Source organism: Mesoplodon densirostris, chromosome 4 (assembly GCF_025265405.1).
Source record: "Mesoplodon densirostris isolate mMesDen1 chromosome 4, mMesDen1 primary haplotype, whole genome shotgun sequence".
NCBI lineage: Eukaryota > Metazoa > Chordata > Mammalia > Artiodactyla > Ziphiidae > Mesoplodon > Mesoplodon densirostris.
This window is the reverse complement of record NC_082664.1, coordinates 164,042,083-164,066,938: the sequence shown is the minus strand read 5'-3', so window position 1 is coordinate 164,066,938 and position 24,856 is coordinate 164,042,083. Positions and strand designations below refer to the sequence as shown.

At 46.8% G+C, this 24,856-nt stretch overlaps 1 protein-coding gene across 3 annotated transcripts in view; it reads right to left on the bottom strand.

Moving 5' to 3' along the window:
- CELF2 (CUGBP Elav-like family member 2) overlaps positions 1-24,856 on the bottom strand; it is a 524,675-nt gene that overhangs the window by 36,747 nt on the left and 463,072 nt on the right. For all 3 annotated transcript variants that reach the window (XM_060097598.1, XM_060097600.1, XM_060097601.1), the window contains 3 exons: positions 24,356-24,514; positions 20,092-20,155; positions 8,491-8,625 (listed from right to left, as the gene is read on the bottom strand). In XM_060097598.1, the coding sequence (XP_059953581.1) occupies positions 8,491-8,625; positions 20,092-20,155; positions 24,356-24,514 (358 nt within the window). The remainder of the gene's footprint in view (positions 1-8,490; positions 8,626-20,091; positions 20,156-24,355; positions 24,515-24,856) is intronic.

Here is a 24,856-nt window from a genome sequence, read left to right as displayed (position 1 = left end):
AGAAGCAGAATGATCAATGCCAAATAAAGAAGCATTTACTGGAAAGATGGACCACTCCCAGTGATTATGTTTTAAATGCGTAAGGACTTTTGAAATATTTGCTTTTCATGAAATGCCTCTGTTGAGAAGCCACGGAGCAGAAGTGCCAAGGACACTTTCCTCTTTTTCCTGGTTTTGCCACTTACGAAATCTAATCTAATGGTGAATACTATTCTCAGAGCTCTTTGTTGCATTAAGTGTATAGAAAAATGGTACAGTTTACAGAAGAGGAAGAAAGTAGAGAAAGATCTCCCCTTTCCCCACCTTGGTCTAATTCACAAAATTTTAGCATAAGGTATACAAAAAAGTTGGTCATGAAAAGTTATTTTTTAAAGGGTGTAGAAGCTATAGTTTATATTTAAGGACTAATAACCCGATCCTTTTACCACAGTGGGAATTTAGTCAATATGTCTTTTAAAAAGCTAATGCTAAAATATAAACAACGTGAGGGCAGGAGTTAGGTCAGCTTTGTCCACTGATGTGTTTCAAATGCCTGGAATCATTCCAGGTACATAGTAGATGCTCAATACGTATTTCTTGACTGAATGAAAAAAATATATCAGGAAATTATAGTCACTCTAGTGACATTTTATTTATGGAACATTTTACATAATGTTCAATCCCATTAGCAATGCTGAAAATAAAGCGAGCCCCATAATGTCGAGAACAAGTTAACATGTGGAAACCTTCTAGAAAAAAAAAAGTACAAAAGGGTGAAACCTACAAAAAACAAGCAAAAAATGGAATGTCCATTCTCTTTCTGTAGCAATGAGGATGTGAGGCTGTTTGACGGATTCAACCCCACAAGTAAGTAGCTGATTTTAAAAACCAAGTTGTGTCTGCTTGATTACGACGCTTTAAAGTGTAGCTAACGAAGGGGAAAACTTGACTGCTTGAGATTCACTTGCTTGATAATAAGCAATGAGAAAAGACAGGCCTAAGGGGACACGTGGGCAGGTAAGAGACCCAGGTAATTTTCAAATGAATAATGGATCCCTGAATTAATAACATGCTGAAGAGCAGCATAGGAAAAAAGTACCCCCAAAGTTAAATGGGACCCTGCTTCACGGACCCTGTGGAGGCCCACCTGAGGGCGGCTGGCGAAGCACACGGAATTAAGAGCGCGTTTGAGGATGGTCTTTCAAAAGCCCACATCAGAGGAGATGGTTCTTTTCAAATGAAATCCCTTTATCTGACCTGAGACTCTTACTTATTCTATATCACGACATCAGAATGTTTTGAAAGCCAATCTTCGTAAACTTATTGGAATGAAAACCCTGCTTTCTATGACCTTGTTCTAATGTGCATTGGTATTGATTCATTCTTCAGAAACCTGTCAGACCTGAACATCCACCTGGAGGGTGCGGCTATGTTGGGATTTACTCAAGAGCCAAGTCCTGGTGGTAAGGCAGGGGCGCGGACCCTGCCACACGTCACCACGAAAGACTCAGGGTCCTTCTTAGGGACGCGTGCGCTGAGCTAGACGGAACACGCGGCTTTCAAACCTTTCTCTTCGAGCATTTCTACTTGCTGTTCAACTGAAGTAACACTTGAAGTATGCATGACACTGTGCATGACACACTGTTCCAAATGCAAGAGGGGTTACGAGTAAAGAAACCGTTCCTACTTTACAGGACTTACTATCTAGAAGGTGAGAGACAAGCGCCCAAACAACCAGCCCGCGAAGGAAATAAGTGTTTTAGAAGAAGTAAGAAGAACGTACTATGACGGTACAGGAGGGCAGACCTGAGGCACTGATGGACCACTGCTTCCCTGCTCAGCGGCTCCTCGTTCCCTCCAGTCCGCCCTCAGGGAACTTCTAATACAGCTCCTTACCAAGCAGCCTGCGTGTGACCCAGGTTTAGAATGAGGTACGTATTTATATCAGAAATACACCGTGGAAACAATTAATTCTTGCCAGAAGGCTTCATGGTGGAGATGACATTTGCACTGATTCTTAAGAGATAAGTATGAGACTACTAAAAGCACTTTTTATTAATTACTAGAAAATATTTTTTTTTTACTGCTGCTTAATCTACGGAAAGCAGTATAAACTATACTTTTTATAATGTGCATTAAAAACATCAACTTTAGACATACTCATGAATCTTCCCAACCACTGACACTGTAATAAAGGAGTGATGTAGGAGCTTTTCACAGGAGGAAACTGGAGAGAAGATATTCAAGGCAGAGCAGCCAGTAGGTTTAACAAAGGCAAGAAGGCCGACAGTGTGTTTCGGGGGAGGAAGAATCCCGATGCCGCTGGAGGGCAGGCTGCTGGGGGCTGGGGGGCCGCGGCAGTGCTGGGGAGAAAGGATGGAGGCAGCTCAGGGAGCTCCCTGAAGGCCATGCTAAGGAGTCTGTCCTGCTCTAGTTGAGACCACAGTGAACCGTGTGAAAGTGTCTGAACCGAGCTGTGGGCTTTGTTAACAGTGGGCAAGATGGAGCTGGTGGCGGCACTGATGGGACAAAGGGAGCTGCACCCAGGGTGGGGTGTCAGTGGGAGGGGAAAAAAGACGTTTCAGAGAGAGAACCGACTGGCCACGGTGATTGATGAGATGACAGTGAACCAGAGGCTGGCTGCAAAGGTCACTTCACTGGCTGAGCCTGGGTCAGTGAGAGGGGGAGGGTGTCTCAACGGGGACGGGAGGTGGCGGGGACAACAGGTTTCTGGAAGAAGGTCGGCTTCAGTCTCCCCAAGGTCGTGGCATCACTCGGCAGCCTGGGGAGATGGCCTTCCCCCAGCGCCCTCTGTCTGTCCGCGCCTCTCTCCCGGCCCCATCAGACTCCACCGTGATACCACTGCCCCCGCATTTGACGGCTGGGACGGGGCAGTGCAGGCCCAACTCATTTTCATGGACTTGCCCTGCCTAGCAGAAGGCTCCAGAATGTGGGCTAGGTCTGCCTGTGAATCCATCTCTTCCCACAATGCGAGTTCTTGTGTGACACACGTGCAGAGACACTTAGTGGGGGGGACAAAAGCCTCTTGTTAACACTGAAGGGCTCTGGGATGACTCGGAGGATAACTTCCAGGTCCCCAGAGCTCAGCCAGCCTGGTGATAGCGGTGGGTGACACTGGAGGGGCCCACTTGCTGGCCCTCCTTATGTGAGGAGCGCAGGAAAGGTCTGAATCCCATGGAAACACCCTCGGTGTCTCTGTTCCCCTCAAAGAGTCCACAGGGGAGCTTCACAGCCTGCAAGGAGGCGGGCCACGTCTTGAAGATGGGAAAAAATACTGCCTAGACTTCAGAGTGAAAACTATGTGAAAAGCCAATGGTAGGAATGGAAAAATGCTCCCTAGCATTTTAAAATGCCTTCTACTGTCGATAGAAATTATCTATTATCCTGAAGTGTTCACTTGACTGAGTGCACTTACAGAAGCATTTGGAGAATTTTAAAACATCCTTTTATATATAAAAAAAAAAGAAAATAGAAGAAGGTCAGTGGAATAATGTGGTACATGAATGCAACATTATGTTTCAGACAGAAAATGCCAGAGAAATGTTCGCGTGTGGTAATGATAACCCTCTTGCGCAAGTTCTCAAAATTACCAGGCAAAGGCAACAAATCTACAAGCTGGGTAGAAGACAGATATTATTATCTTTCTTTAAGACCTAGCCACATGCCTTACAGACAATTTGCCTCTTTATACCAATATCGAGACTCATGCCTCAAAAACAGGTTGAAAATCGGGTAAGAAGAAATGATCCAAGAATTAATTAACTAAATAGGAGATTGAAGTAAACAAAGGAAAAATTATCATATCAAAATGAAAGACACGAAACACGATTAAATTAGGCTTCAAAAGACCTCAGAGAAACTCATTAAAGGCATAATATGTATTTACCTGGTTTTTATTTTTTCATGATTTAATTTCTAACTTTATTCCCTACCATATGATAATTGCAAGAAACACTTATTCTAACCATGGGCAACTGAGATATTTTTCTTTTTTTTTTATGTTTTAATTTTTTTTTTTTTGTTTTTGTTTTTGTTTTTTTTTGCGGTGCGCGGGCCTCTCACTGTTGTGGCCTCTCCCGTTGCGGAGCACAGGCTCCGGACACGCAGGCTCAGCTGCCATGGCTCACGGGCCTAGCCGCTCCGCGGCATGCGGGATCTTCCCGGATCGGGGCACGAACCCATGTCCCCTGCATCGGCAGGCGGACTCTCAACCACAGCGCCACCAGGGAAGCCCTATGTTTTAATTTTAACTCTGCTTTCTTTGAGAAATGTTCTCAAAGGTTGAATCATTTCATCACCAAAATAACTGAGATGATTTTAATGTTTATTTCAAGGCCAGGAGACAAAGAAACCTATTTATTGCCCAAGGGGATTTTTATTTTTTTTAAATTAATGCTCAGTTTTTTATGTCTTAAAGCACAGACTGTTTAAAATCATTTATAATAATGCTGTAAGGGAGCTTGTTCCTGGGTATGCAAAATAGAAATGATAAATTTACAATTATTAAAAAAATTAATAGTTTTGAGGACTGAGTTGTCCCTTTACTTTCTAGATGGATTTGTCTGAAGCATAAGAGACATCTATCTTTAAAAACAGGGTAAAAACAAGGCCTGTGCAGGAGGGTGGGCTGAAGCTTTGATTCACTTTACAGTTTGAATGGACTGGTTCACGGTTCAACTGGAAGCTCTGTTTTTCATTATTTAGAAAATAAAAAAACACATTGGCCTTGGGACCAGCTTTCTATCCCTTTTATTTCCTGGGAAATTGCTCTGATGAAGTGGAGAGTCATGAATTCTTACTAACCACCTTTCCTGTGACTTTGAAAGAGTCCCTGATGGAAATTAGACAAATAATTTACTTGCACTTAAACGCCAGATTTTTTTTAGTTACACTTAAGAAAAATAATTGAAACGTAGATTTAAATCGTTTCTGCTGCTACACTTCAGGATTCTAATCAAATACTTTCAGCTCTTATGCAAAGCATTCCTCAACAGAGAAGAGAAAAACCACTCTCCCTGACACCTCCGTTGGCAGAATTTCCGGAAGGGCTGGACACCACATTAAGAGCAGAGGGAAGGACGCTTGGCTAAGGTGGGAAGAAAGAAAATGCATCTCAGGACACATTTTCCCTTTCATTCAGGTCTCAGGAAAAAGCTGAAAATGGTCAAATATGTTTCAAGTTCCTTAAATATTCTGGCTATCTTCTTAGGCTGTTTTGAGTGCCCTGCATTTTAAGAAGGTCACTATGTATTTGCGCTCCTGACCATACTGGATGGAATGGATCCACGTACATGGACCTTCTCTCTTACCCCTCACCCTTCACCTCTCACCTCTCCCTCCACTGCTGCTCAGCACCACGCCTTCCACGTGAGACTGTGATCGTGCCAGGCCTCCTCCTGCCTCACAGCCTGTCCTTGCTCTGTCCTCTGCCTGGACACCCTTTCTCTGGATTATCTACGTGCTTCCTTCACTTTCCGCAGGTTTCTGCTCAAACGCCACCTTTCCAGAGGGGGAAAGCCTTCCTCAACCCCTCCCACTCTCTCCATCTTATTCTGCCTGGTCTCTCTGCTCACAGCGCTTGCCTGGCACACACATGGCACACACGACTGCTCATTGTCCGAGTTCCCCTAACAGATGGGGAGACTCCCGGGGGCGGGGAGTGTACATATCCATTCACTGCTGGGTCCCCAGCACCCAGGCCAGGGCCTAAGGCGATACAGACGCTCAAAGCACTAGCTGTCAATTACAATATGACACTGATCAGCTGACAGACACTTTTGCACTTGGCTTCTTAAACCCATGAGCCTTCTTAAAGGAGAACAAAACGTTCAAGTATCAATTCTGATTCTCTGGAATGTCCTGGGCACAGTCCTGCCCAGATATCACAAAGGAAGAATATATTTTCGTAAAGTTGAATGAACCTTGCCAAGCAAACGACAGGCCACATACCCTTAACCCAAACGTCCATCACGAGAACGGTCACTTCTGGAAGAGCAGAATAATTTCAGTGTAACGACAATAGTAAACTCTTGAAGGGCTGATGGGCCAAACGGTGGACTCTGGCTCCTTGCCATATAAGGAAAAGTCTTCACAGAAAAAAGAGTTTTCTTTTTTCTCCACCTTGTTACCAACCATGTGGTGAGTTTCTGCTGATTACTCTAAATACAAGGGAGTCAAGGCTGAAAGCCAAGGTTGGAAACATTACAATCATTTACTTTTGCCAAAATAAAGTCAATACTGCTTTCTCTTAAAAAAAAAAAAAAAAGCCCATCTTCTTCCTTTTCATATGAACAATTAAAAAAGCATTCAGATTTTGAGGGATGTTTAGTTGTTTCACTCCAAACAAAATATAGTTAAAAATACCAGCTGCTGACTAAAGATCCATGTATAAATGAATAAAATGCATGTACAGTGCTCTGTGCTGTTTTTTAATTTTTATTGGAGTAGAATTGATTTACAATGTTGTGTTAGTTTCAGGTATACGGAGTCTGTGCTTGTTTAATGTAATCTTTTCATAGTCCTCACAGGGAGACGATAATTCTCATTTAAAAAACACTCTTCAAGCTGATTTCTAAAACAGATACATTAGCGAGGTCAAATATTTGTTTTTAAGAAAAAAAATCACTATTATTTTCATAAGCAGGAATATACCATGTCAAAAATGTGTATGTCGTAAAAAGGATTTAAATAACCAGTTTATGTTTTGCATTAGAGTTATAACTTAATCTCTTGAAAAAAACGACAAAGCTGATGTCTCAGGAATATTATCTGTTGCATGAAATGAGGCCCCCATGTAGTCATGGTACGTTTTTGAAGACATTTCAAGAATGAAGGCAACGTCCCATGTGCTGTTGCTCTGAGATGAGGTGGAGGATACAACTTCCAGCCTCTCCTAAACATCTCTTAGGTTTCTCCCTCAAAACTGTACTCAGAAGGAAATGTGTTAGAAACACAATGTTTTGTAAACAAATCAAGGGCTGTGGCAGCTTCACTGCTCCCTGAAGTTGGAAGCCTTAACAAAGCTGGTCTGCCAGGTGCTGTAGCTTTCCTTCTCCATTTTTCTGAAAGAAATCTCCACACTATGACATAAAAGCGTGTTGGACAGTTAGCTCATCTTTTGGGAGCAGCCGATAGAGGGCCCTGGGGATTCCAGTTAGAAGGGGGCTTGTAAGTTTTTCAGGCCAACTCCTCCACGTACCAGAGGAGAAGGTGAGATCATCCATCAAGGCCCAGAAAACACAGAGAGGAAGGCAAGCCAGCAAAACGCTTCTTAAAAAACAAATCCCGGTGTCTAAGCAACCACATTATGTCTGGCTCCTATGAAAAAGAAAACGGCATCTGCCTTTGAATAAGGCAAAAGAATTTCTAAGGGGTGGGGGGGAAAGAAAAAAAACACTTTAAATGACACGGCCCAGAATAGGACCACAAAGGAACAACAAAGATGGTCCCCTCTAGGCCACGGTGTTGAAAATCAAATGTAAAGGATGGCGCTGGTGTGAAATATCATGACGAAGATGATTCGGGATTTTGAGATTTAACAGAGAATTCTTAAATTGCCAAACCAAAACCAAAAACACAACAACAACAAAAAAAAACAGGAGAAAAGAGCATTCCTGAGAGACTGAGGCTCCTCATCACGGGGAAACCTCGCGAGGACTGAAGCGACAGCACGTGTTTCAAACAAAATGAATGTGCGAGAGTCAATACCCGGGTGGACTCCCTCGCAAAACCTTTTTTCTCATTTGATCCTTGGAGGATAAAAACACACATGCTCAAACTCCGTTTCTTTAAAAGATACATGCACCCCTATGTTCACAGCAGCACTATTTACAATAACCAAGACATGGAAACAACCTAAATGTCCATTGACAGAGAAGTGGATAAAGAAGAGGTGGTGAACATTACCCAGCCATAAAAAAGAACGAAATAATGCCATTTGCAGCAACATGGATGGACCTAGAGATTATCTATCCTACTAAGTGAAGTCAGTCAGAAAGACAAACACCACATGATATCACTTATACGTGGAATCTAAAATATGACACAAATGAACCTGTCTATGAAACAGAAACAGACTCACAGACACAGAGAACAGACTTGTGGTTGCCAACGGAGGCGGAGCTGGGGAGGAATGGACTGGGAGTTTGGGATTAGCAAATGCAAACTATTATATACAGAATGGATAAGCAACAAGGTCCTCCTACTGGACAGCACAGGCAACTACATTCAATAGCTGGGATAAACCATAATGGAAAAGAATATAAAAAAGAATGTATATATGTGTATAACTGAGTCACTTTGCTGTACAGCAGAAATTAACACTGTAAATTAACTATACTTCAACAACAACAAAATAGATTAAAAACAAGCAAACAAAAATGGAAATTAAATAGGTAATTAAGCCTGTTGCCCGGCTCGGTCTGGATGCGTCCACCCTGCACTTGGCACTGACCCCGTGTCCTGTCTCCCAGAGGCAGGATGACCCCTTACCGGGACTGGTGAGGGCTCCTAGTGCGCTGCTCGTGGTGGAGAGAGGATTTGCATTGGTGGTAGTGGCTGAGGTCTGGGCTGCGGCTGCAGCCGCCGCCAGCGTTGCCAGGTTCTGTAACTGTAAAGCATTCATGCCTGCGGGAGGGGAAGAGAGAGGCAACGTCAGCAATAGGCCCACTTCTCCTGTTTCCAAAAAGAGAGGGCAGGGGACATGGGCAGAGAGCTCCGGGATGGCACACTCGCCCCAGCTGCCCTGGGGACTCATGTGTCCCCACGCAGCCTGTGCCAACCCAGCACCCTCTTCCCAACGCCTCCTCCCAGGCTGTGCAGGTCATCCTTAAAGATAAGCAACAGGTTTCTGCGTGGACCATGGACAGCAGGGCCTTCCACCTCGTGGCTGTCAAGAAACTGTGAGATCCGGGCTAGGACAGCTGGAGTTTCAGGGGAAACTCTCCATCCCTAAACTCGACAGGTACACGTACGAGGTATTACGGAAGAAATGATGTTTTATTGCTCTGAAGCTGCACTGATTCAGCTTCCTGGCTCTATCGGCTGTGTGACTCTGCACAAATTTCTTAACCTCTCTGTTTCCTGCTTCCTGAGTCAGTGGTAACAGTTACTGTACCTTTCCTACCATGGTGGTTGTGCAGATTAAATAACTCGATGAATGAAGACCACCCAGCGTAATAACTGGCATGATGTAAGCCCCCAATAAACGTCAGCAACTAGTGTTGCTGTTACTATTATTATCGACCCTGAACTTCTCTCTCCAGGTTTATTTTGAATGTGAACTTGAAATCGCGTCCATGGCGGGAACTCAAATAATGTTTGCTGAATAAAAGAATGAAAAAAAGTGGCAGTGCCATAATATTTTTATTTGTAAAATATTTGTGTTTGCATTTTAAACGTATTTGTATCTGAAAGAGGAAATACTTTTTAACTAGAATGAATCGAGGGCTAACGAAAATTAAGAAAAGAATAGCAGAGAGTAAGGAAACTCTGCTGAGAGGTCTGGGGCTGATCCGTCACAGGGGTGCTGGCAGGCCCTGGGGGGCTTGGGCCTGGAGCCTGTGCTGTGTACACTTTTAGTATCTTTTCTCCCCCTCCTTCTGTTTCTCAATACACAGGTTCTCTGCACAAAGTCTTTTTCCATGACTCACTTTACTCCCACGTACATTCAAGAAGCAGGAAACAATGGTCCTCTCCTCATATAGAGGAATTTTATACAGAAAGATATTGGACTTAAGTCATCAGCTTAATTTTACCTTCTTCTTATGTCTCAAATCTGGGTACTCAATACATGGCTGCTGAGCAAACATAACCTGCTTTATAACTGGAGACAGTGGTCTAACAAAAGTGCTGGGTGGGGACGGGGGGTGGATGGAGGGGCAAGAGAATGTTCTAGCAACACACCTGCGAAGCCCCCGGCCACCATGTGGAGCCCTGTCTCAGCTTGGCTCAGAGCCCAGCTGCCAGGCTCACTTACCCTGCTCCTTCGTCCTGGCTGCTTCATTCAGGACTTATTTCTACTCAGAAAAGAGTTCCCCCAGTCCATGCTGCAAAATGGGTTCTCATTTTGCTCAAAATGATATACCACCTTCTTGCAGGAGGCACCCAGTCCCGTGGCTTACGGTAAAAGCCGGCACCTGTTTCTCAAACCCATGTAGTTCCTGGGGATGCTGAGAAGCAGGACAAAGCACTGGGGGCATCCTGTGAACGTGACCCCGCTCCATGGAGCAGGGGACACTGGGAACAAAGCTCTCTCCTCCCCTCAGATCAGGGGTCAGACACGGTGGTTCTCATGAGACCTTGGGAGCGGAAAAAGCCCAGGGCCTATTTTTCAGGTTTGCTTGAGGAAAACGGAGCTGGGGGAACAGGGCTTGAGTGCAGACCCCATCGGACACTCCCCCTCCCACCCCTACCCAGGGGGCAGCTCCTGAAAGCAGCTGAACGCACTCATGCTGGCATGACCAGGGGCCGTGCTTGGGGTGATGCTGCTGGGCGGGGGGCGGGGGGGGAGTGTGTGTGTGTATATGTGTGCGCGCGTGCGTGTGTGTGCGGTGCACCAGCACGGACCTGCCTGGCTGCCACGGCCCCTCTAATGTGCTAAGGACGTAACGCAGTCGACCAGACACCGTTACCAACAGGCGGCTGCGCAGACGAGAGGAGGGTTTAGCACCGACGTTAAAGTCTGCACATCTGGCAACGGTTAATGATCGGCTGAGCACCCTCCTCGGCCTGGGCCGGAGGGTCCCCCGGGGCACCTGCTCTGGCCTGCCTGGTGGAGCCACGGCCTGATTCTGGGGCTGGAAGGAGCTCAGCCCGCTCATCTGGGTCAGAGCCCCACAGACCCTCCAGAGGCCGAGGCACGTTCCCTTGTAGGGTGATGACAGTCTGTGTCTAACGCGCACTTTCTGCACGTTATCCGTAAACTCCCCATCGCTGTTCCGAACTCTTGCTGCCTTCACCACCTCCTGCTTTCACATCGTTTGTACGGATTGCTGACCTTCACGACTAGATGCTAAGTTCCCTGAGGACAAAGATGCCTTGTTCGCTTTCAAGTCCACACACACACACACACACACACACGCACACACATGGCTACATTCACTCACACACACACACACGGCTACATTCACTCACTCACACACACACACACACACGGCTACATTCACTCATAGTAGGTGATGGGTGGCTCCATGGAAGATGAATGAACAGGGCCACACACAGCATGAAATTATCCCACGTTGCTATAAAGAGCACTGTTGGGACTTCCCTGGTGGTGCAGTGGTTAAGAATCCACCTGCCAATGCAGGGGACACGGGTTCGAGCCCTGGTCCGGGAAGATTCCACATGCTGCAGAGCAACAAAGCCCGTGTGCCACAACTACTGGCTTGCGCTCTAGAGCCCATGAGCCACAACTGCTGAGCCCGTGTGCCACAACTACTGAAGCCCGCATGCCTAGAGCCCGTGCTCCACAACAAGAGAAGCCAACGCAATAAGAAGTCCATGCGCCACAATGAAGAGTAGCCCCCACTACCAGCAACTAGAGGAAGCCTGCATGCAGCAATGAAGACCCAATGCAGCCAAAAATAAAATAAATAAATTTATTTTAAAAAAAGAAAAAAAAAGAAAAAAAAAAAAGAGCGCTGTCTACAGACCCAAACAAGGTTTTTCTCTGTTCTTAGTTCTTTAGTATCTACAACAGCCTCAAATATTGACTGTTTCCCTCAACCGTTAATTAATCCCTTCTACAAACATTTATTAGGACCGTGCGTTTTCCTCATCTCACCCACCGACACTCAGCGCTGTCCCGGAGTCCCGCCGACCACACTCGGGCTCTCTGTCCCACCGTCCTCTCCCTGTGTGACCCCTTCCACCCCTCACCCCTGAGGGGCTGCCCCGCTCAGCCCCTCCCCGCCTCCGCTGCCAAGGCCGGGCTCTGGGGCACCACACCGGGCAGGGCCAACTCTGTCCAGCCACCGCACTGCACTGAGGGGGAGAATACAGACCAAAGGAAGCAGAGATGAAGCCGGGAAGGAGAGGCCGTGGTGACCCCAGCATCTGAAGGAATGGGGGGGGGGGGCGCAGGAGGAGGGGGAGTGTTAGATGGAGAGAAGCAGCAGCAGGACCCATAGGTGCCGCCCGGCCAGCCAACCGTTGCCACGTGGCCGCGACAGGCCAGAGCAGGGGCCGCACCCAGAATTAAGTGGGGAAAACAAGACATTCCCCGCCCCAGGAGGCTGCTGGAAACCAGAACGGAGGGGAGCCAGGGACTGGGGGCAATCCGGTCCATTACTGGAAACAGGCCTGGATCCAGAAGCTCATTCTCATGCGTCTTTGGTGTTTGTTTTTTATTTTTAACATCTTTATTGGGGTATAATTGCTGTACAATGGTGTGTTAGTTTCTGCTTTATAACCAAGTGAATCCGCTGTACGTATACATATATCCCCATCTCCCCTCCGTCTTGCGTCTCTGGTTTGACAGGGATGAGAAGACGACAGGGGAGCGCCGGGCGGCTGTGGCGCTGAAGAGGCCGGGCCGTCCTCCCCGTCTGTCCCTTCCTGGTCCTCCGTGCTGGCTCCGGGAGGCCCCCCTCCTCTCCTGCTCACTTTTCTGGGTGCAGTCCTGTTCCCAGCCCTGACCCCAACATTCCTCCCTTCGACCTGTCCTGCATTCCTCGGGCCTGGAAGGCACAGCTCTCCCTGCTGGTGACAAGGGTGACAAGGACCCTGTTTACTGGAGGCTCCGCCTCCAGAACACCTGGGCTCCAATCGGGCGCGGCCTCCCTCTGCCAGCCTCCCTGGCCTTGAGCACATTAACTGTCAGCCTCTTGGATTTCTTGGCTGTGAAGTAGGTGTAAAACTGAACGGACCTCGAGGGTAAAGAGAGTAAATGCTTCGTACACTTGAAGCTAAAGAACAACTCCCAGGGCAGAGCAGACTCTTATCAGCTGGAAGATAATCACAACAGTATCTCCCCCCAGTAATGAGGATAATGGTACCAAAGACAAAGCATGTGCCGGACACGCTAATCACGCTTAGTTAGTATTTGTAACAAACCCACGTGACGCTGGCACTCTTGCAGTCCTACGTGCCACAGAGAACAACGGAGGTCAGAGCCCTGGGGACAGGAGGCTGGTTCCCGGTCCCTCCCTGCCCCCCGGGCCTCCCCACACCTGTGCCTCTGTCCCTCTGGGTTCCCACCTGGGAAGTGTGTGGGGGGCACGGGGAGGCAGTGAGAGGAGGGAAGGGGTGACGCACACAGGGCCTCACAGGAAAGGGGCCGGGACATCAGATGTAAACGTCCACCGGCTCCTAACACTCGCCCGTCACAGCCTTGCTCCTTCTGACGGAATCTCAGCAGAGAACGGCTGTGGGTGAGGGATGCTGCCTGGCATGAGCACGCGTGGGTCCTGGTTAGCAGAAGCACAGGGTCCAAGGACGCGTGTACAGTGGTGCCCCTGCTTGGCTTCCGGGCACCTGAGCCCCAGAGGGCCCAGAACTGAACCTGTGCTCTGCGTCAGCAGCTAAGAACCCAGCTAACCAGGCACTAGATCTTGTCTTGAACTCAATCAACCCTTCAGTTTCTTACCCTCATTTCCTCTCCCCTCCATGCTCAGAATCCAGACATCACAGACCCCGGCCCACGCATCCTCGGGGAACGGTGGGCCGCACCCTCTTCTGAACACTAAGCGGGTCACGTGGCGGCTTCCCTCCTGCTTGTCACTTAACTCAGGGGCTCTTCACTGGAGCTCCCCTGATGACATATGATGGTGGGGGGTCTCTGAGCTCCCTGAAGTTTTACGAAAAAGCATGTGTATGATGCATGCACTTTTTTGACAGCAGATCCTAAGAAGCTGGAGGACTTCCAGTGCCTCTAGATAGCCTAAAAGTGATGGATGTTGAGTCCTGGTAGAAAACCATCGAACGAGAGGCCTGGGGCTGGTGGTGGCGACGAGAGGAATTGAGAACAGATCAGAGCTCGGGAGGGATGGTGCAGAGAACGCAGAAAAAGGATGAAAGAAGAGGGCTCTTTCTCCCCCTCAGAACCAAGATGTATACACAGTCAAGCCAACGGAAGAAAACAAAACCAACTAGAGATTCTCCAAGAACATGTAAGCTGGTGGCTGACACCAGGGCAGGTCCCATGCCACGGCTGGAGCTAGGAAACTGGGGGCAGCATGCACGTGGGGCCTCGACAGGTGCTCCTGCCCACCTCCCGTGGGTCTCGCTGTGCCTGGACGTGGGCCACGGGGCCACAGAGGCACCTGTTCCCTGCACGGTGTCTTTCTGTCCGGCCAGGTGGAGGCCCGAGGCTCATTCTCTAGTCCATCCCCCCAGAAAGAAACCCTCCCAGGGAGGACACCCCTGCACCACTCCCGGGCCTTCCGAGCACTGCTAACGTCGGCACATCACAGGGGTACATCTGGGGTTCCGTGAGAGCCTGGGTGACTTCCGAGGGGCAGAATCTCTGGACTCGTCACTGACAGCAGCGCACATCCTCGTTGACGGATGTTTTGGCTCTTCCCGCCCCGGATGTTCCCAGAGCCAGAGGCCCCTCACCTGTAGTGTGGACGTGTCCCCTCCCCTCCCCTCCCATTTAGGGAAGGGGCGTGGGGGCCACGCTGCTGCCGGGAAAGGCGTCTGTCCCACGCTGGGAAAGCAGCTCGGAAGCTTCGTGGGGACACACCCCGAGCTTCATCCTCTACCTCCTCGACTGTACCAGGCTTTCCGGGTACCCACAACACCGTCTCTCCAGACCTCCAGCTGCTGCAGACTCAGCCCCTGGACGGGCAGAGTTACCCACCAGGGCCCGGCCAGTCCTGGGCCCCCCAGGCTGTCTGAGAAGGGGTGTCTGCTTCTGCTGACTTTGAATTCACATTTCTGGTTGTTCCTCCGTCTGTTTCTGTTGTGAGCACACCCTGTCCTGTCCTCCTCCTCCGTTCCTTCCACAGCGCCTCTGCTTTTCCACCCACCAGCCCATCTCGTCGCGGCTCCTCCCACACGAGGATCCTGAAAGGGCACCGGACGGGAGGCGTGGGGGTGTGTGTGGGTGTGTGATGCTGATTCTGGTTTGGCAAATAGCTCTTCTCTGAGAAGAAAAACCCCTGCATTTAACCTCACAAAGCACGCTGCTCGGATGGGCACCCGTCAAACCAGGGGCAACAATCTGGGTGACGAGAAATGCAAAACATTTAAATGAGTTTTAGGAAATCCGACAGTGTGCCGAGATCGAGAGGGCTAAAAAAAAAAAAAAAAAAAAATTGGGGGCATACAGGGCTTCAACTTTTCACTCATTACTCAGGAAAAGAAAACCCTTCTCCAAACGAAGAAATTATGTGCCAAACAGATGCACATTATGCCTACTTGAAACTTAAGATTAAAAAAAAATTATTTATAAGGAGAAGAGCATGAAAATTTAATTTAACGTTCACCTTAGGTAATTCTGTCTTATTGTTCGGAGCAATTACCATAAATCTGCATTTCAATAAGCGAGAACAGATGTCAGTTGTTACAAGCGCTTGCCAATCAGGTCTGTTAAAAAGTGACAGATGGGGGTGGTAACGGCACATTCTCAGAAGGCCTGTTAGCACTTTCGCAGGAAGTGTGGGTTGTGGAGGCTGCCTGGCTGTGGGAAGAACTTGGGGTCTTCGTGGGTCCAGTCTGCACACCTCCCAAGTGTGTCCCTGACGTGAGGTTCTCAGCCTCCAATGCACAGTCTTTGCCGAAGTCTTCCCTCTTCTCCGCTCGTCACAGACATTCCAAGCCCGCCTTTGCTGGGAGGGGATCTCCAATAGGTAAAGTAGTTGCGATGTTGTTGTTTCGGGAAAATATTTGCCCTCTATGATTTCACTGTGACTTTGGAAACTTAGGCCAGATATTCTGGAAGCGAATTACTACCAGCTTTCCTGAATATCAGAAGTCAAGGGAAGCAGTTTTCCCTTGTTTATCACAAGATGCTCTTCTTTGGCCATCACTTCTTAATCTCTGTAATCTCTTACTAACAACCCCTCACCCCTGAAAAATACTCCCCCTAACAAAAAACAACCCCCTCTTAATAAATTTGGAATGTTGTCCAGAGTGAAAGGAGGAGGTTTTCCTGTGGCTGACTCAGAATTGCTGCTTTTTGAGCAGTTTTGGGGTTCTCCTGCACTGTTTATCGATGGCTCAGGGTCCTTTGTTATTTGGCCTCTTCAACCGTTTGTGCAGACCAGTCACCGAGGCTCATGTTGACAGAACATACCTGGATTTGTGGAGACGAGGAGCGCTGTGTGACCATCTCGGGGGCCAAAGGGAGCTCGGGGTTTGGATCAGGCCAGTTTGTAATGTGGATCTGCCATTTATTAGCTTAGTGACTCTGGGCAAGTTTGTTAATTAACTTCTCTCTGCCTCAGTTGCCCCACCTGTAAAATGGGATGCTAATGGTCCCTATCTCATAAAGCGTTTTGATATTTGGGAATTCTGTATCCTAATCCATATAATACCATTGCCTGGTCCTTGGGCTCACAGAACGTATTCGAACTTTTTGTACTTCAGTTTTCCCAACTGTTACGTAGTAACAAGTAGTGGTTTTGTCCTTGGCTGTGCTGTGAGGATAAACCCCACGATTATTTCAAGAAGCTCTGTGAAAAACAAACTTGTGCAATACTACCCTTGTTTTTCTAACACGATGCTTTTTTGAGATGATAGTTGTTATAAAGAAGTGAAAAACCGGAAAGCCACTTTCCCCTTAATTCCTTCTTCTTCAGGAAAAATCCAGACTCTTGGCCTGAACACAGACCCCCACGTTTTTGAGATTTCAGAAATTCATGGAATACCACAGTTGAGTGAGAAATGGACACATTTTTATCAGAAGTTATGAGAGGGAAAGTAAAATCAATCGACTTGAAGGATGCACATAAAAGCAGTCAGCTTATAAAAATTTTATCCTTACTAATCTATTTTCTGCTTTTTAAATTTCAGATTTAGTAAAGGTTCCCTTTTATAAAATCATAAAACACATCTGAAGTTATTTTCAATTTGAAAGGAAAATGGTAAGTTTTTTTTTTTTTTTTTTGAAAAAAGAAGTATAGTTGATGTCTCATTCAATTTTATTGATGTAAGCACTTAGGAACTTGTCGCCTCCTAATTTTTTTTTTTTTTCTGTTTTTTTCCAGCTTTCTTTTATTTTCTCCTCAAACAGAAAATGTTTACTCATTCAAATGAGACATTTTAGACTCTAGTGAGACACCTCAATTTCCTGAAGGACAGACCATTCTTTTCTGAGAGCTGTTCACAACACAGTATTATTATTTTCCGAAATGATATTTCACTCTTTGGTGATGGTGCTCTCAGCAGCAGTACTCGAATTTTCCACGTGGAATTTATTCTCTGGCCCTGGAGGACATGAACGTGGCGTCTGAATTGTGGAGGTGCCCACTCTCACTCTGCCACAATCTCACTCAACTCACCAGCATCGTAAGCCCAGGGGTGCTCTGGGATGAACCACCTCTCGGGCTCCTTCATGTTGCTTCCACCGTGTATGTCAATACCACGCGCTGTGTAACACGTATGACGCTGTACCAACTCGCTGATCCCAAATCTTTGACAACTCATTCATGAAGATACAGTCGTTAGGTTATGTAATGGTCTGTGGCTTAGACATCGGGCTAAAGTCAAATTTCTTAATTAAAAAACCAGGTATTTCACTTAAGCTTCATTGGGACTGTATCCAACACATAAATTTGCACCTGCCAAATTATAAATTTACTTACTCATCCACGCAAAAACAGTCACAAGTGCCACTTAGAGGAGTGAGGGCCGAGGCCATGCCTTCTTGGAGCATCAGTGATTCAGAGGTGAGGGAGGAGGGGAAGGAAGAGAGGGTTTTTAGGGGAACGCGGAAGAGGGCCCCCCCCCACAAGTCGGTGCTCTGGGGAAACGTCCTCCAAGAAGGGGCCTCTATGATCCACCCACTTTCTGAGACTGGTTTAGGTGACTGGTGGTGACAAAAGTTAAGCCCTACTCTTGGGAGAAGATGAAAGAGCAGGGGGCCAAGAGCACTTGGTGGAAAAAAATACCCCAAACCACGACGCTTCCAACACTTGGGATGATGAGACCTGATTTTCCACAGCAATGAAGGGTACTTTTTATAGAAATGGCCAAGCAGACAGAACCCTGACATCCACGTCCCTGGTCCTCACTACTCGAGGTGACAGTGGAAAATAGGCCACTCGGCCTTCGAATGCACAGCCTGGGCAGCCTTGGTGCTCAATTTAATGCCGAAGGTTCGAGAAAGGGATATTTTGGAGAGCCGAGCACATTTACAGACCACCTTTAAATTAGCCATCTGCCCCATGCACCTTCTAAGGTGATTCCCAGATACCCTCCGTTTTTAAATGAGCACACGGCATGCACATGTTACCATCCTGACCTGACCTGGCGAGCCACGGGCGCCTGTGGCCTAATGAAGAGTGACAAGGCGCTCCGTCCACCCGAGAAGACATGCCTGGCAATAGCCTCAGGACCCAGTGACCTTCTTTGCATAATTCAACTGTGGGAACGGGAGAGCCTGAGGCTTCCTCTAAGGAAAGACTCTAATTCTGGATCTGGGTGGGTCCCTTCGATTAGAAGAAAAACAAATCTTGCATTGGTGGAAAATGCAACAAATCTCAGCATTTCTTTCAGAGCTTGCAATCTGGAAGGTTTTCTCTTTTTAAAACGTAGAAAACTGAATATTTTAGTTCTGTCTCTCCAATCCCCTTCACAGAACTAAAAATAAATCAACTGTTCAAGGCGATGCTCAGCTCCAAGGCCAGCTTCCCCAAATGTATTCGTCAACATTCTGCTGAATGGTTTCACTACTTATTATTTTAACATGTACTTTTTTCCCGTAATAATCCAAAAGTGTTATTACAACAGAACAAGCTGGGGGTACCAGCAGATTTAAAGCCCCACGGGTAACTGAGCATTGTTTTTACTGTAGGCGAGTTATGTCCCATCAGACAAGTTACCATTAACCCTGGAGGCCACCACGAAAGGCTGGGCTGACAACAACTGGACATATAGGAGCAGAAATCTACGTGTGCTCATTCCAAGTGTCTCCAGATCCATTCAAAGTGAAACAAGGAAAAAAACCCCCACAAGGATATGCATGTGGGAGGGAAAAAGAAAAGAGAAAAAAAGGAGTTTTTGTAGTGACAGATAAGGAAATCAGGCTTTTATTCTGTATATCCTGGGTTCATTTCATTGACTCAGGGTGTCCTTGATGAAAACAAACTGTGCTCGATTCTAATACGCCAAAAGCCTGTTCTCCTCGCCTGCGCTCCCCAATCTTTTCAGAATGAAGCAAGGAAGAAGCTTCCTCACTGCTCCTCATGGCAGGTTCCTGGCACCTGTGTTCTGATTCATTGTGCGGGCTGCCTTCCCTGGCCCCGTGGTGTGGGTTAGGATGTGAGCCTGGAAGGTGACACAGCAGGACTGACCTTTCACTAATCACTGCCCCTCAGTTACTACTGACACAGCTCATAATAAAAAGAAATCCTTGATGAGCCGGCTTTCAAATCCAGTCCCACTTTGATTTTGCTCAAGAACAAAGATTCTACTTTCCCATAAAAGATTCTGATGCACAATTCTGTCAACTGGGGTTCAGAAGTTAAAAAAAAAAAAGGCACCCTGTTAATTGTCTGTGGTTATCAAGGGACTGCAAACGGTATCAGAGATAGGCCTGCAAGCCTGGCTTTCATTACGAAGGTCAAAACATTATTATTGACTGTCTATTATTAAAATTTTAGAGGGATGTCAATCATGGCAGCTGCCCTGGATATAGGAATCTTGTTGGAAATCCCCCAGCAAGCAAACCCATTTTTTTAAAAAAAATAAACACAACTCTGGAGGGTACTGTGCAGGAATTCTCAGCCCCCCAAATTTTCTCATAACTGTTGGAGATGCCAGAGTTAGAAGATCAACTTCTGAGCAGCTGACTCTAATTTTAACACCTAAGCCAGAAAGCAACTAGGACGGGTAGTTACCCTTTGTTCTTCTTTTCCCCAGCTTCTGAACCCATCCCAAATTCAGACAACAGCACGGTCAAAAGGCAAGGCTCACTTCATGACTTACCAGCCATTTGCTGAATGCCACTGAATGCACCCAGGTTGCTGGAGGAGGTGGCCTGCTGCAGAAGCTGCAAAAGAAAAGAGAAAGGTACTGTCAAAATGAAGTGGAGCTTGGAAATGTGCTGTCAAGGGAACTTCCCAAGTCCACTGAGGGCACGTCCAGTTCCCTTTACATTTACATAGTTGGTTGCTGCTGCCTGTTAATGGGCTGAAGGTTCTGAGAGTTGGGGCTATAAATCCATATTAATGTCTAATCTCTATTAAGAAACACAGACACTGGGGAAACTCAATAACGTAGCTGCCTTAAAACAATTCATCAATTTACTCTTTTTAATGACCAGGTGTTAAATCTATGGGAACCAACATGGCGTGACTAATGCTATCTCTCTGGAGCCTAGTAGTTCCTATAACTCATCTCTGTTAATCGCGGTCCATCCCTAGGTCTCCTCCGCTTTCCTTCACAGCTCAGTGTCCTACAACCTTCATTAGAGAGGTATAGATTCACTGACTCTTGGGCTAACAGAGAAATCACTGTAACACCTACAGACGTTAAGTGTATGTATCTGCAGCCATAGAGTCACTATCGTGACTTCATGACCAAGACAATGGTCACCCATTTTAAGATGGTCTTCGTTGGCAGAGAGCAACATACTACTTGTCAAAACTCAGAAGTATCTGGTGCTACATGTGTTGATGCTATGCATTATAGATATATCAGCATCTTTTAAAAAAGAAATGAAGACAGCTGTGAAAAGGTCTCTGTATTTTGTCCCTAGAGCTTCCAAAAATACATTTAATCCCCCATATAGAAACGGTGGGTACCACAAGGTAAAGGCATGTGGTTACTGTTCGAAAGCACTCCTTTATTCATCCACATCAATTGAATTATAGGTTAACTTAGGTGCTATACTAAGTGTCTGACTAGGCTTATTGATATTCTCCTTTTGGTTGATCAATACAGCCGCAGTTTGTACCTGGGGTCAAGTGTGGAGTTATCTCCTATACTCAAAAGTCCATGGATGCTAAAAGCATAGATTCAACAAATTTATTATTAAAAAACTGCTATGGTACTATGAGCTGAGGAGGAACCAGATGAATCCACTATTTAAAAAACAAGCTCTCGGAATTTGTTTGGAGTGCTGCAAACCTAACGGAGAGCACTGCCCCTCTGCCAGGTAATGGTAGGTCTCCTCAGCTTAAGAAGAAGGAAACTCTACAACTGGATGTGACTCAGAAATGGGCATCTAGCAATTGACTTAAAAGCACCGAGTGGAATATCGGTGGCTGATTCAACTTCAGTCTTGGTTACAATGATTAATGTAATCCCTATGGGGAGTAACATGAACAGCTGTGGGCCTTCCCTGGTGGCACAATAGTTAAGAATCCGCCTGCCAATGCAGGGGGCACAGGTTTGATTCCTGGTCCAGGAAGATCCCACATGCTGCGGAGCAACTAAGCCTGTGGCCACAACTACTGAGCCCACATGCCACAACTGCTGAAGCCCATGTGCTGCAACTACTGAAACCCGCACATCTAGAGCCCATGCTCCACAACAAGAGAAGCCACCGCAAATGAGAAGCCCGCGTGCCGCAACGAAGAGTAGCCCCCACTAGCTGCAACTAGAGAAAACCCGCACGCAGCAATGAGGACCCAATGCAACCAAAAAATAAATAAAATTAAAAAGACAAAAACAAACATGAACAGGTCCCAGACATATGTCTGCAACTTTCATTCATCCTTCTCGACTCAGGGTAGTATACTCCCTAGACCTTACACACAGACACACGGAATGAGGAAGAGGAAGAAGCTAGGAATTATCCGTTTTGACAGAGAGAAATCCCTTATCTTGGCTTGATTTCTTGGGTTTCCCATTCTCTTGTGGTTGCAAGCCCTTACTCTCTCCTATATTAGATATTTAAAAAAATTAAAGTTTAGTCAAGTTAAATTAGCTTTGAAGATACTTTGAGGAATTAATAATCTTTACTGATTAGTAAGTGGCAATACCTGGAGTGTCATTAAACTACTTCCGTGGATTCTTCCCACTGACAACCACTCTTCGGTGAGCCACGGTCAGAATCTACCCTCAACACAGAGGCAGGGGATGCCTTAAAGGCCAAGGGTCTTTTCAGAGAAATGGGCTTCCGATCGAAAGGGGTGGAGCAAACTTGGCAGAGAAAGAATGGAAGCCCTCGGCAGGGGAAAACGTAGTTCAGGGCGTGTAACAACACGTCCTTATAAATGAGGTGGGGATGAATTCTCTTTCAGGTTCAGAAATAATTTTCAGATGTGATCAAAGAAACATGTACTAGAGATTTCTGTGAGCCCTGGGGCACGGGAGATGGTCCAGGAGACCAGGGCTAGGCACATGTGTCTTGGTTTTCAGACATGGTGGAGCAGGAAGCTGGATTCTTAGAAACTATGAAAAGGTGAGTTTGACATCAATCTCTGATAGAAATTCTTGTACTTAAGGCGATGATCTGTGAACAACCGAAAAACACACGTTTGTGAAAAATAAATGATTGTTCAGCTAGACTCATTTTTTTTTCTCATAAAGTTTCTAGACCGATAGACCAAGAAAAAGATATGGCAGAGCACAGAGAGATTTCAGCAAGATGTGTGATGAAATCTCTCATCTCTTATCTCTTTGTGGATAAGATGGAGAAATGGCTAGAAGGTGACAGCAAACTTGGTCACTGCTTGTATTAATAACTCAGGGGAAGACAGGCGAGGCATGCTTCTCCAGCAAGGCATCCAGACATGTCTTGAGTAGCAATTACATGGCAGACACCAACAGGCAGTGGGGCGGGGTGGATAAAAGAGGAATGTGAGTCCCATCTGTCCTTGGAGAAGCAGCCCCGCCGGATGGAGAGAACCCATGGAGGGTTGAAATCCTGCTTGACCACCAGTGCCATGACCTTGGGTAAAGTTACATAACCTTTTTTTAAAAAAATTTTTATTGGAGTATAGTTGATTTACAATGTTGTGTGGGTTTCAGGTGTACAGCAAAGTGAGTCAGTTGTACATATACATATATCCACTCTTTTTTAGGTATTTTCCCCATATAGGCCAATACAGTGTATCACGTAGAGTTCCCTGTGCTATACAGTAGGTCCTTATTAGTTATCTGTTTTATATATAGTAGTGTGTATATGTCAATCCCAATCTCCCAGTTTATTCCTCCCCGCCTTTCTCCCTTAAGCCTCTCCCTTTCCTCACTTGTAGAAGCACGGTGATCTTACCTTTCAAGGTCACAGGAAGGACTGTTTTACAGAACAGTATTGGTTCTGCTACAAAGTATGGAATGGGTCATACAATCCTGAGAGGGACAGTTCAAATGTCAGGACAGAATTAGGAAGGATGGACGGACGGATGGACACACACACACACACACAGGCTAGAATAAAAGGTCCAAAGGCACACTATGAAATTATATTAATAATGTGTAGTCCAGCATTTAGGTTCCAAAGCAGAAAAGTGGGGTAGAGTAGCATGCTTTAGCAGCAGTTCAAGTAAAAATAAGTAAAACCTTAGAGGAGTACAAGCTGCCTTCCATTGCTTTCAAGCTACATTATGATATTTTAAAGTCCACAATAGGGGTCACTGCTCATGCTGTTTGGATCTTCCTGGGAGGAAGTGTCTCACATTTCTGATTATGGCATTTTAATAAAGACACTGGCAAAGTAAAACAGGCAGCACAACGGAAAAAAACAAGGAGGTGAAAATTTAGAAACAATGAAATGTAAGGGATAGTTAAAGAATTGGGTCTATCTGGCCTGAAACAGGATCTGAGTTTTGGGTTCCAAATAGATAAAGAAACATTTGAATTTAGTTGACATCGCTCCACTGGGAGGACCCAGTGAAGGAAAGTTCCGTCCGAGGTCCTGGTGTGGAACGGGCCGAGCAGGGAGGTGGCGAGAGCGCCAACCACGGCTGCCTCAGCGCCGTTAAACCATCAGCTATCACGCGTGCCGCACCCCTGCCACGGCTGGAGCTTGTGCTCAAACACTGGTTAGACACTCAGCCCCGTGGGACCCTGCTCAGCCTCCATGCAGCTAGAATGAAGAGTCCTGTTCCTAAGCTCACTGGCTTCACCTGGAAAAATATTCTTCATCAACACTGATTTCAGGCATTTCCCGGCATTCATAATGTCCTGAAGATGAGCTTTTGGTGCACGTAGGGCCCAAGGAGCCTGTAAGAGCTCCACAGGCTGTGCTCCTCTCTCCTGGGGACCACATGCTCCCCCCACACCCGGCCCCCCAAGAACTTACCGCCAGGTACTGCGGGGTGAGGCCGCCCAGACCCGTCAGGTTCCCCCAGGTGGCAGTGTTGAGCTGCTGCATCTGCTGCGCCAGCTGCTGCTGGAGGCGCCTTTGCTCCTTGTCCTTCTGAGTGTCCGCGAACTTCACCACAATCGGTGAAGAACAGCCCTGTGGTCAGACACAGCGGAAAGTGGAGAGGGGGTTACAGCCTGGCCCACTCCGCTCAGGACACTCAGTCAGCTCGGGGCCTAGCTTTCTGAACTATTCTGGAGCACGGGGGATGGTCTGGCCTCGTGTTTAAATGGTTTGATGGTCCTTCTTCTTCTCTGAATAGTACCATCAACAGAAAATTCCACATCCTGTCACTGGTGTCTTTTGGGGCTCTCTGGTGGTCGATGAAGCCATCTGTGCTCGTGCTCTGATTATTACACTGCCTCGCCTTCTCTCTTCATGGGTCTTCCTTCGACCATCCCAGGACCTCCTCAGAGACAAGAGACCTTATCATTGTTC